This window comes from Oncorhynchus mykiss, chromosome 17 (genome assembly GCF_013265735.2).
Source record: "Oncorhynchus mykiss isolate Arlee chromosome 17, USDA_OmykA_1.1, whole genome shotgun sequence".
NCBI lineage: Eukaryota > Metazoa > Chordata > Actinopteri > Salmoniformes > Salmonidae > Oncorhynchus > Oncorhynchus mykiss.
This window is the reverse complement of record NC_048581.1, coordinates 53,685,931-53,702,769: the sequence shown is the minus strand read 5'-3', so window position 1 is coordinate 53,702,769 and position 16,839 is coordinate 53,685,931. Positions and strand designations below refer to the sequence as shown.

Below are 16,839 nucleotides of genomic sequence, written 5' to 3'. Positions count from 1 at the left end.
TGTCCATTGTAATGTACAGTATTTATTGGTGTTGTATGTTTTAGCTGGTGCAAGTAAATGTCCCCTTATAAGGATGAATAAACTACCGTCTTAACTTATCTGTAAGGTCCCTTGAACGTGATCGACCTGCTGGCCATCCTTCCTTACTACGTCACAATCTTCCTGACCGAGTCCAACAAGAGTGTTCTACAGTTCCAGAACGTCCGGAGGGTGGTGCAGATCTTCCGGATCATGCGTATCCTTAGGATTCTGAAGTTGGCGCGTCACTCCACAGGGCTGCAGTCTCTAGGTTTCACACTGAAGAGGAGTTACAATGAGCTGGGTCTACTCATCCTCTTCCTGGCCATGGGCATCATGATCTTCTCCAGCCTCGTCTTCTTCGCAGAGAAGGACGAGGATGACACGAAATTCAAAAGCATCCCGGCCTCCTTCTGGTGGGCTACCATTACTATGACAACGGTGGGTTATGGGGACATTTACCCTAAGACTCTGCTGGGTAAGATTGTGGGTGGTCTCTGTTGCATCGCAGGGGTGCTGGTGATAGCCTTGCCCATTCCCATCATTGTCAACAACTTCTCTGAGTTCTACAAGGAGCAGAAGCGCCAGGAGAAAGCTGTGAAGCGGCGGGAAGCACTGGAGAGGGCGAAACGCAATGGGAGCATCGTCTCCATGAACATGAAGGAGGCGTTTGCCCGCAGTGCCGAGCTGATGGACGTGGTGGTGGAGAAGAGTGAGAGGCCGCTGACGCAAGACAACCACCTGTCACCCAGCCACTGGAAGTGGACACCTAAGCGGGCCACCACCGCCTCCGAGACCAGCTCGGCCCACTCCTTCAACCCTGTGGAGTCGCAGACGGGTTCCCCCAGCAAGGCCAGGGCCTCCAGTCCTCAGGGGCTCAACCCACAGAAGCTGGAGGAGATGTATAACCAAATGGCAAAGACCCAGTCACAGCCCAACCTCAACGCCAAAGACAAGAGCTCGAGGGCTGGCAGGCAGAGGGATAGGGATGAGATAGAGCTGGGGACCATCCCTGGGGATCCAGGGGACCCTATGCTAGGGGGTCGAGAGGGGGTGGGGGACATGAAGAGCCTGTCTAGTATTGACAGCTACATCAGCTGTGCTGCAGACTTCCAAGAGAATCCACGTGGTGTCTACGCCCATAGTCCAGCCTACGGCCTGGCCCTCCTGGCCCAGGAGACCAGCCGCTTCTCCCACATCAACCCAGTCACGGCCCTCTCTGGGCGGGTCAGCACCAACCCTGGCCTCCAGACCACCCTGGAGCATGAGCCCTTGCTGGATCCACTCTCTGCTGTGAAGCCTGCAGGTTCTGGCAACACTCGTAACTTTAACAACCCTCTAAAGGGTGGTGGCCTTTCCTACAAGGTGAACTACCGGAGCAGTGGAGGGGAGTCAGTGCCAGGACCAGGCCCAGGCCCTTCCCCCAGCAGCGGTGGTCCTCTCTCAGACAGTTCCGTCCTGTCTGACCGCTCCCTGCTCAGCCCAGAGACGTCCATCTACACCACGGCCAGCAGCAGGACACCGACCAAGTCCCCTGACAGCTCCACCCTAACCACAGCCCTGACCTCCACACCGGCCGTTTTCACTTTCCACGACTCCTCCATCAGTAAGTACATTGACGCCGACACAGACGAAGACGAGCACCTGCGGGACATGTCGGAGGCCACCAGCCCCTCGGAGCGCCTGCTGGCCGGCTCCAGTCCCCCCAAACACAGCAGGAACATCAACAGCGGCTACAACCAGAGAGGCATCAACCACCTGGCACCAAGCACCACCCAGCGGATGCTGGGGCAGAACTGCCTATTCCCTGGCTTGGATGGGGGGACGCGGGGGAGCGGGGGCCACACGGAGAACCATGTGGTTCCAGAGCTGCCCCGCAGGTCCAAAGGGGACAGAGGAAGGTCTAGTACCATGGACAAGAGTCTCTGAGCTACAGTTATAGGGCAGAGCAGAGGATAGCACAGCCAGCGTTAAGGGCGCTGGAGCAAGGAAGACTTATGTCAGGGACATCCAGAGAAACACAGACAAGGTACTGTGTGGAAGGCAGAGAAAGTGATAGAGAAAGAGAAAGTAAGAGAGTGAAGGAAAGAGACACACTGTGCAGAATCCCTTTACAAACTGACAGAAAGGGCCATGAAGGGAGAGCGATTCAGGGCAGCGTTTGGGCTGTGGTGTGGTGTTCAATACTATGGGAAAAGACTTGCAGGACAGATAAAGAACACTCTCCCTCTTCTCCCCCCCCTTCCTGTTAGCCACGGTACACAAGCTACCACAGAACTGGGCAGAAAACTCCCACAAACCCAACTGAGCAGGGGCCCCACAGGGAGACGTGGGAGCAGGTCAAAGCAGAGCATGCTGGGAAGGGACATGGTCTGTTGGTTGGTTGAGGCTGTGGTGGTCCATTTCAGTGGCTATGGGGTAAGAGGCAGGATGAGGGGTGAGGTGGGAAACAGCAAGACAGTCATCCCCTATATTCTCCCACAGGTCTATATATATCAGCTGACCACTGTCCCATTCCGCCCCAGCCCAGCTCACACTGTAGAAAACTACACTCTTAGAAAAAGGTTTTCCAAAGGGGTTCTTTGGCTGTCCCCATAAGAGAACCATTTTTATCTTCAGATAAAAACCTTTTTTGTTCCAAGTAGAACCGTTTGGATTCCATGTAGAACCATCTGTGAAAAGGGTTCTACATGGAACCCAAAATGGTTATGTTTTGAAACAGAAGGGTTCTACCTGGAACCAACCTTTTAGGTTCTAGATAGCACCTTTTTTTCTAAGAGTGTAGGGAGGAGTTACGGTAGACGCCAATAAGCTACTTACTAGTGCCCCCCTAGACCCAAACCTGGCCTTAGTCATATGTGAGTGTGTGTGTGTGTGAGTGAGTTGGCGTGTACATGTTTAAAAGATATCCACACTTTTAGATTGTCTCACCTGATATTTATTTTTATATAAATAAAGTAGGTTACCTATAGACATTTGTGATTTGCTAGTCTGTTGTGTCATGACCATAACTGTTTGAGTAATTCTGTATGACATATTTCTAGACAAGTTACAGTTGCTGTAGGTTTTACAATCCAGACTCATCTTAGGGAAAACCACAGTCTGTCAAAAAGAGTCTTGTTCTTCTTGGTACCGTTTCTTTATCACATAGTAAGAGTAGAGGACCACATTTGATCTGACATTTCTGTCTGTGAATGTCGTGATTGTGTGTCGTTTTATTTTTATTGCATTGGGTTTGAGTCAGAGGGGAATAGTTGAAAGAAACCTAATCTTTTTGGTATTAAAGTCAGGAATCATAAATATCCCTGAAGATTTTTTTGCATCAAACACACATTTAGGAGAGCTCTCCTCCAAGACATGCATGTACCAAACAGCCTGCCTCTTCCTCCCAGTCATACCACCAAGACACAAGGGGCTCCATTCAATCCATATCGGGGAAACTCAGCGTAACTGCGTTATTGAAACTGAAAAGCAATGTTTCCGCGTTAGCAGACAATGCATTCATGGTAAACGCTGCAAGTGTCAGCTCAATAGGAAATTACATTTACATTTCAAGTGCGCTTTCATTAACGCTTCAAGCAATAGATATTAAATAGAGCCCAGAGTTCAAAAGAGTCACTTCAGCTGATGTGCTGAGATGTGTAAAAGAAAAATGACCTGTTTATTTTTATGGTACTTTATAAAGAATGTGGTGAACAGATTTATGAACCTATATTTCCAAATCCAAGCAAACATTTATGATATATGTTCAGATTTAAAGTGAAACATTGATAAAGCTGCCATAACATGCATCATCATAATTTTCCTTTCAACAACATAGAGCCAAAGACTGGTCCATTTTGAACTGTAGTTGGAATGAGCGAGAGAAAGAGAAAGATCCCCCATACAGTACTCCTTAGGTTGCAGTATAAGTCTGAACAGCATATTAATTCAAAAGAGGGAAGAGTGTTACTTCTCACTTATCCAGGAAACCTAGTTACAGGTTTTGATTGAATAGCATGTCTAGTCTTTTTGAGTGCATCTGCATTCATCCACACACAGACATACAGACATATTGAAAGGACAGCCCATACACAGGTATACAATATCTACAAGATAGCTCCAGGCCTGCCCAGTTTCCATAGTAACAAGCTCCATCCTGGCAAGGCTGATACCAGAGCTGCATAGCTCTGCTAATTGGGGTGGGAATGTCTAATTGTATCAAAATGCATGCATTCTTTAGGTTCACACAGTTTGCACACTCAAACATACAGTAGTTGTTACACAGGAGTGCACGTAGACAAAGAAACATCCTGTAACCACCCATTCCCCCCTGCATAGTTTTGAATAAATGCATGATAATGCATTCTGAAGAATAGACGTCACAGTGCATAGATATCACTGAAGATGCTTATAAAAAAAAAAGACAGACCCACAACACTGTCCACATACATGTCCATGTGTTCGTCCTTGGCTCTCTTCCTCTTTCTGAGAAAAGTCCGTGTGAAAAGGTGAGAACATCGCATCTCCAGAGACGCATTTTTCGCACCCATTCCTGTCTGAGCTGGATCCGAGCGAGGGGAGCTATGTGAAAAGAATAGTAATGACTGTAGAAAGGGCATAACCTCTGAAACACTGTGTATGTGTGTGTGTTATTGTCATGTTTAAAGGGACTGATGCTGAGCCGAAGGCTTCCACTTTGTTAGACATTAACTAGGTTTCTAGCCAACTGGCGACAGATTTTCATACGAATATTCTAAAATCCACATAACAACAATATGCGCATTTTCCCACCAGAGATGTGTTTCCATCAAATTGACTTGTTGCGGATAAAGGCATGTGCGTGATGATTTAGGCCTAGGGAACATACAAAAAAATAATATTATAAATATATAATATAAAATAAATAATATAATAATATAAAAATAACAAAATCTATGTTTAATGGGTTTCCATCGCATTTTCAAATCTACTGATGGCTTTGTCACACGAAATGTTGCGTTAAATAGCAAGTGTGCCCACTATGGTTTTGGCATATGCGCTCTAGTCAATAGGCTACCTACCTGCATGATGAGTATATTATGGATAAGAGCGATATTATTTTTATTTGTCAAACGGCAGCCAAGCATCGATCGTCATGTCAACAGAATGAGACCCTTGAAATGTATTGGAAAGAAGGAAGCTCACCACCGTGCACCTTCACAACCCTGTGAAGTTCACCATGATTCATTTCATCCGTAGCCTAATAAACTGCATGCGTTCCCGAGTCATAACCGGAGGACCACACAACATATCGCATGACTAAATTTACTTCGATCTTATGGTTATTATTAATATTTGAGGATAAAGTGTTTCCACAACCAATTCTTGCATAATTCATTTTACCAACACAAAAAGATCCCACCTTGTCTGGCATATTCTGTTTTGTCAACATTTGTAAAGTTTACCGACACATTTTCTGTTTCCATCAGGCCTGTCATGACATTTTTTTAAATCCGACATGTACTTTAAATTTATCTGGAAACTTGGTTAATGTTAACATCCCACCTTGTTGAACCAACGTGGAATAGACGTTGAATTGACGTCGGTGCCAGTGGGATGGATGATTAGAACTGTAGAGTGGACATACAATGTTACTGTTTTATGTTCATTATTTTCACAACGCACTTCAAATCCATCTCGTTAAATTGGCTGTCATCTGTATAGCGTTGGCTTCTTGTGCACTGTCTAATACGGAGCTGTGTTGCTGTCCCATGTTTCACATAACCAGGCATCATGTTATGCTCTCACTGCAAGAATACATAGTGGGAGTCAGGGACAGATTTGTCACGTAAAATATCTCTTTAAAAGAAAGATGACAATCAATTCTTCATGAATAGACATGATATACAGTGTAGCATTGCTATGAGATGATCCTGTGGAGAGTATTCGGTTGGAAAGACTAACTGGAAAACACATCATGGACACTTACAGAAAGGAAATAGCCACTGATCGCCTTTACATATTTGTTTTGGTAGAATGATTCTGGACAATGTTCTGACAAGGTGAAATGTGTTTACTGCTATACTGTGACCACTGACCAATGTGTTTAAAAAAAGTTTATGTAAATTTGCTGCTAGTCTTTGTATTTTTTTTTCTTCTTAAAGGGCACTTTATACATCAGTCTCTCTCCATCTCTGAGTGAGTCACCCAACATCGAAACGTCCTGTAGCGTACAAGAGCTTTAACTTTTACTGTAGTCCTGAACAAAAGGGTTTCTGATGTCAAAGGATTTGTAAGTGTTATGTTTTAATGAGAAAGCACAATCAAGTGACTCCTTTTATTTATCATATTTTGATAAGATATGAATAACATACAATTTAGGAAGTAGACAAATGCCATTGAAATTGATGTTGGGATTTCAGGGTTAGGGTCCATTTGAAATGCTTGGTAAATTGGAATTCAATTCGAGAATTGGATTTGGAAATTGAATAGATTTGAAAGAGATCCCAATGAGTCATTCCCAACCAGTCATTGTAACATACAGAAATTCCAGGGAACTGAAGGGGGGAAAAAAAAGATTTGACAGACTTTCAGACTATCCCCACCTCTTCTTCTACTGTTGTTTTTGTAGGTCTCCAGGCTACTGTTTGTTTTGTAATATTTTTACCTGTCGACTTTCTAATGCTGTAAGTTGTTGCTGTATAAATGTTCTGTTGTTCAATCGATGCATGTCGTAACTTTGGAGCCGTGACTGGGTGTGAAACATGCACAACGCCAGTTTAACTGTCCTGTAAAAAGTGTCTCAATGTCCCAAGATCTTTCTATTTCTTTTAAAAAGGCAACATTCCCCTTGGATGACTGAAAATTCAATAAAAGTCTAATTAATGAATGGGTTGAGTTTTGGTTATTGACATGTGTTACAGGCATTATTGAAGGTTTGGTTATTGACATGTGTTACAGGCATTATTGAAGGCTTTCGCTAATACAAAGAAAAACTGGACTGACAGTTACATACACTTAGAAAATAATCTACAATAGTATTTTTTCAGAAGAAATATTCTGGCCAACCAAAGAACAAAATGACCCGAATCAGCCGCATAAACACGATTAAATTGTTGCCAGAGGTTTCATATCAATTGTTATGTTAGACACTGGTATGATCAGGTCCATACGGATGCACGCAGCCCTGTCGGTGTTGTCTTTTGATTATGCCTGATCCATGTGCTGTCCGGTCTGTCTGTATGGTCATGAAGAAGTTGTAGACTCAGGTCTATAGACTAGACAGTAACCCAGGGTTATATGAAGAGGAAGCTGTGGATGGTGGGACAGGAACAGGATTCTAGTCTCCTGACACGCCTCCACACGCCACGACACCTGGGGTTACCCACCGCCTGCCACTGCAGAGACTGCCTGCCACTGAAAGAGGGGGGAGGGACAAAGAAAGACTGCCGTTGACTTATCTAGTCTAGACTAAGACTGCCACCTAGTGGCTGAAATCTTACTCTTCAAACAAGAATGGCAACATTGGGTTAGAATGTAAACACGATTTAAACGGAATGTCCTAATATCTTTACCACATATGTATAGCCTCAAGCTTTCTTCTCTCCCCTCCCCTCCTTTGCTCGTGGGCCCTGCATGTCTTACCTCTCCTCCTCCTCCTTATCTCCATCTCCAGAGCAGTGTGTCTGCCCGGCAGCGAGGGCTGGAGGCTGGCACTCCACACAAACTTGGTGTCCCTCCCTCAGGTACTGCATCCAGCGGGTGTGTGGCCCCACACTACGCTGGCACCCAGGGGTCAGGGAGGTCAGCTGGAACTGCACACAGTACCTGGATAAGTATACACATTACAGACACACAGTGGCAAGAAAATGTATGTGAACCCTTTGGAATTACCTGGATTTCTACATAAATTGGTCATCAAATTTGATCTGATCTTCACCTAAGTCACAACAATAGACAAAAAAATGATGTGTTTAAACTAATAACATACAAATGATTGTATTTTCCTTGTCGATATTGAATACATAATTTAAACATCCACAGTGTAGTTTGGAAAAAGTATGCGAACCCCTAGGCTAATGACTTCTCCAAAAGCTAATTGGAGTCAGGAGTCAGCTAACCTGGAGTCCAATCAATGAGACGAGATTGGAGATGTTGGTTAGAGCTGCCTTGCCCTATAAAAAAAAATCACAAAATTTGAGTTTGCTATTCACAAGAGGCATTGCCTGACCATGCCTCGAACTAAAGAGATCTCAGAAGACCTAAGATTAAGAATTGTTGACTTGCATAAAGCTGAAAAGGGTTACAAAAGTATCTCTAAAAGCCTTGATGTTCATCAATCCACGGTAAGACAAATGGTCTATAAATGGAAAGTTCAGCACTGTTGCTACTCTCCCTAGGAGTGGCCGTCCTGCAAAGATGACTGCAAGAGCACAGCGTAGAATGCTCAATGAGGGTAAGAAGTGTCAGCTAAAGACTTACAGAAATCTCATCTTTGTTGACGAGTCTACGATACTTAAAACACTAAAAAATAATGGTGTTCAGGGGAGGACACCACGGAAGAAGCCACTGCTGTCCAAAAAATACATTGCTGCAAAATAGCACCTGGATGTTCCACAGCGCAAAATATTCTGTGGACAGGTGCAACTACAGTTGAGTTGTTTGGAAGGAACACACAACACCCTGTGTGGACAAAAAAATTGCACTGCACACCAACATCAAAACCTCATCACAACTGTAAAGTATGGTGGAGGGAGAATCATGGTTTGGGGCTGCTTTGCTGCCTCAGGCCGTAGACAGCTTGCCATCATCGACGGAAAAATGAATTCCCAAGTTTATAAAGACATTTTGCTGAAGAATGTAAGGCTATCTGACCGCCAATTGAAGCTCAACAGAAGTAGGGTGATGCAACAGGACAACGACCCAAAACACAGAAGTAAATCAACAACAGAATGGCTTCAACAGAAGAAAATATGCCTTAAGGAGTGGCCCAGTCAGAGTCCTGACCTCAACCAGATTGAGATGCTGTGGCATGACCTCAGGAGAGCAGTTCACACCAGACATCAAGAATATTTTTTCCACCCTGCACTGTGAATGTTTACACAGTGTGTTCAATAAAGACATGAAAACATATAATTGCTTGTGTTTTATTAGTTTAAGCAAATTGTGTGTCTATTGTTGTGACCTAGATGAAGATCAGATCAAATTTTTTGACCAATTTATGCAGAAATCTAGGTTTTTCCAAAGGGTTCACATACTTTTTCTTGCCACTGTACACCCTCACACAAAGTACAGTGGAGGCTGCTGAGGGGAGGACAGCTCATAATACTGGCTGGAACGGAGCAAATGGAATGGCATCAAACCATGCGTTTGCTGTATTTGATACCATTCCACCAATTCCACTCCAGTCATTACCATGAGCCTGTCCTCCCCAATTTAAGGTGCCACCAACCTCCTGTGCAGTACACACACATTCATATACACACAGTGGTCAGAAAACACGACAGGAATACTATGGAAGAAGACAAAAACATAGACCGGATATCTCACCCTTTGACATCACTGTTATCAGGGATATCCCTCTTCTTCCTGGCATTGCCATAGCCACCGGTAGTGATGAGAGCCGGGACTGCAAAGACAATATCCATAAGGACAAAACCATGACAAAAATAGCATAGCTTTAGCCCCCCCGCACACACATTCTTTTGTTTAACCAGGTAGGCCCATTGAGGTCAGAAGACCTATTCTGCAAGGGAGACCTGGGAATGTATCCTTTGCTTGAAGACAGAGGGATATCCGACAGAGACGAGAGGCATTAAAGACATATGGGTTAAGGTCCTTACCAGAGCATTTAGATATATAGTCTTAGGCAATATACACTGAGTGTACAAAACATTAAGAACACCGGCTCTTTCCATGACTGACCAGGTGAAAGCTATGAGCCCTTACTGATGTCACCTGTTAAATCCACTTCAAATCATTGTAGATGAAGGGGAGGAGACAGGTTAAAGAAGGATTTTTAAGCCTTGAGATAATTGAGACATGGATTGTGTATGTGTGCCATTCAGAGGGTGAACGGGCAAGACAAAAGATGTCAGTGACTTTGAACAGAGTATGGTAATTGATGACCGGTGCACCTGTTTGTGTGTCAAGAACTGCAACGCTGCTGGGTTAAGCTCAACTGTTTCCCGTGTGTATTAAGAATGGTCCACCACCCAAAGGACATCCGGGAAACTTGACACAACTGTGTGAAGCATCCCTGTGAAATGCTTGACACCTTGTAGTCCATGCCCAACAAATTGAGGCTATTCTATTATATCTGAGTGAATAGTAGAATACACAAGGTGTAGTTTTGAAATTTGGTTGTGCATCATCACTTTTGCTATGTCAGTCAATGAAAGTCACTCAATTACCATTCCCCCCCAAAACATTTGATTGGTAAGTTAGTCTAGTCAGTGTGCCCAGGGGCCAGCTGTAGGTACCCTAGTGGTTAAGAGCATTGGGCCAGTAACCGAAAAGGTCACTGGTTTGAAACCCCGTGCTGCCTAGGTGAAAAATCTGACATGCCCTTGAGCAAGGTACTTAACCCTAATTGCTTCTGTAAGTCGCTCTGGCTATTAGCTTCTGCTAAATGACTGAAATGTAATGGCTCTGACCTCTAGGGGGCCCCCATTGATTTTGTTAGTCAATCTCACTCAGATATAATTTTAACATGGCATAAGTCACGACAAAATGTGTAGAAGGGAGTGCAACTCAATACAAGGAAGGTGTTCTAAATGTTTGGTACACTCAGTATATGGCTGTGGTGCTTACCTAGTGATTTGCTGCACTGTCGGTGGTGTTCTCTGTACTCTGCACAGCCGGCGTGCTCCTCCACGTGTGGACAGGGTTTCCCCCCATTTCGGGGCTCCTGCAGGACTTCCCTGCTCCTTATCCGAACTGTGGCCCTGCAGGGCTCACCACAGCCAGACCACGCAGTCCACTCACTCAGCACACAGGACACCACTAGGAGGGATGGGGAGGACAGGCAAGGCCAGCTCCAGGCATAAGCAACATACATTCTTTTTTTGGAACTCTCAACTTACTGTTGAGAGTTAGAATAGTAGGATACACAAGGTGTAGTTTTGAAATTTGGTTGTGCATCATCACTTTTGCTTTTGTTATGTCAGTCAATGAAAGTCACCCAATTATCATTCCCCCCCAAAAAATGTGATTGGTAAGTTAGTCTAGTCAGCATGCCCAGGGGCCAGCTGTAGGTACCCTAGAGGTTATGAGCATTGGGCCAGTAGCCGAAAAGGTCACTGGTTTGAAACCCCGTGCTGCCTAGGTGAAAAATCTGACATGCCCTTGAGCAAGGTACTTAACCCTAATTGCTTCTGTAAGTCGCTCTGGCTATTAGCTTCTGCTAAATGCCTGAAATGTAATGGCTCTGACCTCGAGGGGGCCCCCATTGATTTTGTTAGTCAATCTCACTCAGATATAATTTTAACATGGCATAAATCGTGACAAAATGTGTAGAATTTTCTACTAACTCTCACATAGGGACCCCAAAAGACTAGAGCGGGCCCTGAGGACAGGATAGCATGAGAACATGGCAGGGGTAAATGAAAGCAAGTACAAGCACGACTCTAATGGTAGAGTGCCCTCTACGGTATGCATTTGCTACTGAAAAAGCATTTAGCATTTTTAGACAGCTAAATAAAAAGTAAATTGGTATACAACTACAAGCAAGGTATATACTCTATGAATTACAAACAAATGATATGGCTCACATGACAATTAATCATCACACTTTCAGGAGAATCTCAATGACTTTTGCACCAAACTGGGGCAAAACGACCATATCCAGTGTTGTCAAACACAGGCCTTTTTGTGTTGCAGAAATTGCAGAAATTGACACCCTTTGGGTAACATATTATACACTACATGACCAAAGGTATGTGGACACCTGCTCGTCGAACATCTCATCACAAAATCATGGGCCTTAATATGGAGTTTGCCCCCCCCCTCACCGTTCTTGTGATCATTTTGACCCCACGGGGTGAGATCTTGCATGGAGCCCCAGATCGAGGGAGATTATCAGTGGTCTTGTATGTCTTCCATTTCCTAATAATTGCTCCCACAGTCTTCCCAGCCTGGTGCAGGTCTACAATTCTGTTTCTGGTGTCCTTTAACAGCTCTTTGGTCTTGGCCATAGTGGAGTTTGGAGTGTGACTGTTTGAGGTTGTGGACAGGTGTCTTTTATACTGATAAGTTCAAACAGGTGCCATTAACACAGGTAACGAGTGGAGGACAGAGGAGCCTCTTAAAGAAGAAGTTACAGGTCTGTGAGAGCCAGAAATCTTGCTTGTTTGTAGGTGACCAAAAACTTATTCTTTACCATAATTTGCAAATAAATTCATTAAAAATCCTACAATGTGATTTTCTGGATTTTTTTCCCCTTATTTTGTCTGTCATAGTTGAAGTGTACCTATGATGAAAATTACAGGCCTCTCATCTTTTTAAGTGGGAGAACTTGCACAATTGGTGGCTGACTAAATACTTTTTTGCCCCACTGTATATATTGAATTTTAAATGTTGATTAGCTGGGCATAATCATATTGATGCACATCTCTCAGTAAATAATAACCATCAAGTATTCAGCCAAGCCATAGTATAAATAGTATTTTAGATTTGAAAATGTATAAAAATAAATCTGGGGGAGCCAGTTTGAATGGGCCTGATGCAGCTGATAAAATGTATAATAGTATTGTTATCTATAATTTACTGGTGCTATGCTTAAGTTTGTCAGTAGAGGATATGCTGGATCATCAGCCAGTACAAGCACAGACTCAGTTGGTCCACATCCAGCCAGTACTAACATAGACCCAGTACAGCTGTCTCCAGCAAGTACTAACACAGACATAGTATAACCGTCTTCAGCAAGTACTAACACAGACCCAGGTGAAGCACAGGCAGCCTCAGCCAGTACTAGCACAACCAGAGGTGTACAGCCAGCATCAGATACAAGCAGCTCAGACCCTAATAGAACAGTTGCTGCTCCACCAAATGACCCAGCAGATTGGCCCCCAGTCTTTAACAGACTTTATGAGGACCGAGTTAGTGTGCAGAGGTCCATTCAAACCAGGAATGGATTTTTCAAACCCTAAAGACAAGTCTAGAGGAGGTTTCCATTCAGGCTTATTACAGAGACAGCTGTCAAATGGGGGAAAAGATTACCAGGAGCTGGCTTTCATAACCAATCAAAAAACAACACAGTGTATTGTTTTAGCTGTAAGCTCTTTTCTACAAAAGACCACAAAATAATAAAGGAAGGAGTGAATGACAGGTCAAATATCAACGCCATTCTGAAACCCCATGAGTGTAGTCCTGAACACACAAACAATGTCATTAAGTGCAGAGACCTTGATCTGCACCTAAGTCGCGAACAGACTCTTGACCAGATACCAATGACAATTTTTGGAGGCTGAAAGAAAGAGATGTCCTTACATGTTTAATAAGTATCACCTAGCATTCAGAGATTCATCAGACAAACTCTTCCAACCAGATAATGGAAACTTCCTAAAAGAGGTTGAATTACTGGCGAAATTTGACCCCGTTAGGGAAAATCATCTCAGCAAAATTAAAGATGGAGAGACACATGCTCATTACCTTGAAAAAGCGCACACAGAATGAGCTGACACAGATTGGGATTGACAAGATTCTGGAAGAAACAGTGACTCAAGTAAGAGACTCAAGTAAGAGACTCAAAGTACTTCTCCTTTATCTTGGACTGTACACCTGGAGCAAATGTCCATTATTCTGAGAAGCGTGGCTTTTAAAGTGAAAGTCAGAGATCAAGGAGCACTTCCTCGGCTTGATGTTGAGTTTGTTGAGTTTACAACAGGCTTGAATCTGTCCACTGTCATCTTAGATAAGCCGAATGAGCTGAAGATCCCATTTGAAGATTGCAGAGGGCAGAGGGCAAGCTTATGATAATGGGGCCAACATGAAGGGCAAGGAGTACAAACCAGACTGCTCCAAAAAAAATCCCAGAGCCGTGTTCGTCCCACGTGGAGCACATACACTAAACCTTGTCATTACAGATGCTGCCAAATCTTTAAAAGATGCAGTTGTTTTTGTGTTGGGCGTGTGTAGAATCTCTTCACCTTTTCAGCTGGCACACAAAGATGGAGTGTTTTGAAGAAACACGTAACTGTGAAGTCATGGAGTGACACAAGATGGGAGAGTAGGCTCCAAAGTGTTCATGCAATCCGGTTTCTGGCGTCGGAGGTGCGGGAGGAATTACTGGAAGCCAGACAGTGGAGGCACAAGCACTTGCAGAGGATGTTGAGTCCTACCGCTTCTTGATTTGCTGTGTCATATGGTGTGAGATACTGACAATGACAAACAAGGTGAACAAGCTCCTCCAATCCACCCCAATGCAGTTGGATATCGTAGTGAATTTAATCTCAAATGCAAAGGCCTCCCTCACTACATACTGGCAAACTGTATTCTGAGGGACAGACAACAGCCAAACACATTTGTGAAGAAATAAATGTGGAGGCTGTTCTGATAGAGAAGAGCCTGAGAAACTGCAAGAGGCATTTCAGCTATGAGGCTTCTGACGAACCAGTGACTGAGGCACTGAAAAACCTTGAAGTCAACTACTTCAACATTGTGGTCGACTGCTGTGACATCCATGGATGAGAGATTTGAAATACTCAACCAGGTGAAAACCAAATATGGAGTGCTGCTGACCTTCAGCACTGCCTCTCAGATGTCCAGTGAATCTTTAAAGGCTCACTGCATGGAAGTTGAAAACACTCTAACCTTCAGACTGTGACCTCAGTGGAATGGATCTGGCACACGAGATTCAGAATTGACCAGATCTGCCATCAGATAAGATGACTGCCTTTGAGCTGCTTTCCTTTCTCTGTGAGAAAACACTGGAGGAACTCTATCCTAACCTTTGGACGACCCTAAGAACTACAGTCACCCTACCAGTAACAGTAGCATCGTCAGAATGAAAGCTCATCAAAAGCTACCGTAGGTCTTCCATGTCACAGGAACGTAGGAGTGTTCTGGCCAACATGAGCATAAATCATGACGTGGGGAAACATGTCACAGGAACGTAGGAGTGGTCTGGCCATCATGAGCATAAATCATGACGTGGGGAAACACATGTCCTATGATGACATCATTGATGATTTTGCCTCAAGGTGCAGAGGAGGAATATTTTGATGGTAAGTTTTTAATTCAAACATTCAAATGTTTACACACTTAGTAACATTTAAGATTGTATGGCAGAAGTGCATTTGTGTAAGTGACTGCTTAACTATGTGACATACTTTCTCAACTTCTTCCAGACAGTCCAGATAGACTGGTGCTGAAAATGCCCAGGCTGTAGAGGGAACCAAAGTTAATCACACAGCTGTATAAGTTTTATTTGACTATTTTGAGACATATAGCTGCAGTCATAGCCTACAGGGTTATGTTTACATTGTATAGACAAAGCTAATTGTATAATATTGTGGGGACTGGACTAATGACCAGGCATCTGAGCCAAAGCTCAGTAATATATTTGATTATTTTCTACATTTATATTTTCTAGAATTTCTTATTTATGTTATAATTCACTTATCTTAAGATTCTATAGAAAAGATTATATTCAATAAATATTTTTTGTTTATACCTCGTTCGGTAAAGGTCTACTTATTCTTAGACCGACAGATGGAGCCAACTGTTTTAAAGGAGGGAGGATTGTAGTGGGAGCACTGGGGTGTCAGGTGTGACTGTGAGGCAATGGTTTACATGGCTCACGGGTCAGGTAAATGTTTCTTAGGGCCCGGGGAGGTCAGGACCGGCTCTGCCTTCCCCAAACTGTTGCCACAAAGTTGGAAACACAGATTCATCTAGAATGTCATTGTATGCTGTAGAATTAATATTCCCTTCACTGGAACTAAGGGGCCTAGACAGAACCAAGAAAAACAACCCCAGACCATTATTCCTCCTTCACCAAACTTGACAGTTGGCACTATGCATTGGGGCAGGTAGTGTTCTCCTGGCATCTGCCAAACCAAGAATCGTCTGTCAGACTGCCAGATGGTGAAGCATGATTCATTTGATGGGTGTCCACATACTTTTGTATAGTGTATGGGAAACTTACCTGGACAGGCGAATTCATAATCATGACAGCAGTCCATAGTAGAGGTACAAGCCTGGTCGCAATAGCAGGTGCCATACGAACGGTCAGCTCTCCATCCCTTACTGACGCACGACCGGTCGTGCCCAGTGCAGCAAAAACCCGTGTCCTGACACCCTGCCTCGTTCGGGACGACCAGGAAAACTAGCAGCACGACACAGGAGTAGAGCCAGCGGCCGGTAACAGTATAACTGAACTGGTGCATGACTATTGGCCTAGACTAGTATTTCTGTGGGACTTAGCGCCGCGGCTAACACCTGTAAAATCGCAGAGCTGTGTTCACACGCCAAAGTTGATACCAGGGGATTTCGTTTATCTCAGTATTTCGATTTTTAGAAAAGATAGGCTATCATTCTGAATTGTTTTGACACAGAGTTTGTTCAGCAACTATCCCCATAATGGGATTCTAAGTGCCATCGGGAAATATACTGCAATGGCTTTCGCTCTCTTAAAGGGACAGTTCGTTTCTCTGACCACAGCGCTCCCTACAAGGAAGCTCATTTGCCTCAAAACTAAATTAAAGAAAACAGTGCAGCTGCGAAGTAAGGCTTCTTGTTCATATTTTTCATAATTTGCATATATCCTCTTCTGCGGGGCTCTTAATGTAAAATACCATGGTTATTAAAATAGCAGGCTACTGTTTATTATATGGTGATTTTATAATTGCATGATATGTG

General features: G+C 43.8%; 2 protein-coding genes across 2 annotated transcripts in view; one reads left to right on the top strand and one right to left on the bottom strand.

Moving 5' to 3' along the window:
- Positions 1 to 6,868, top strand: part of kcnb1 (potassium voltage-gated channel, Shab-related subfamily, member 1) — a 75,170-nt gene extending 68,302 nt beyond the window's left edge. Inside the window, exon 4 of the mRNA XM_021568795.2 lies at positions 107 to 6,868. Coding sequence (XP_021424470.1) covers positions 107 to 1,947 — 1,841 coding nt within the window. The 3' untranslated portion in view covers positions 1,948 to 6,868. The remainder of the gene's footprint in view (positions 1 to 106) is intronic.
- si:dkey-7k24.5 (somatomedin-B and thrombospondin type-1 domain-containing protein) lies at positions 6,282 to 16,610 on the bottom strand. The gene is made up of 5 exons (XM_021568797.2): positions 16,127 to 16,610; positions 10,792 to 10,983; positions 9,529 to 9,607; positions 7,624 to 7,806; positions 6,282 to 7,395 (listed from the first exon to the last, which is right to left on the bottom strand). Exons 1-5 carry the CDS (start codon positions 16,365 to 16,367, stop codon positions 7,275 to 7,277), a joined length of 816 nt encoding a protein of 271 aa, XP_021424472.2. The 5' UTR covers positions 16,368 to 16,610; the 3' UTR covers positions 6,282 to 7,274.
- Between the last annotated feature and the right edge of the window lie 229 nt (positions 16,611 to 16,839).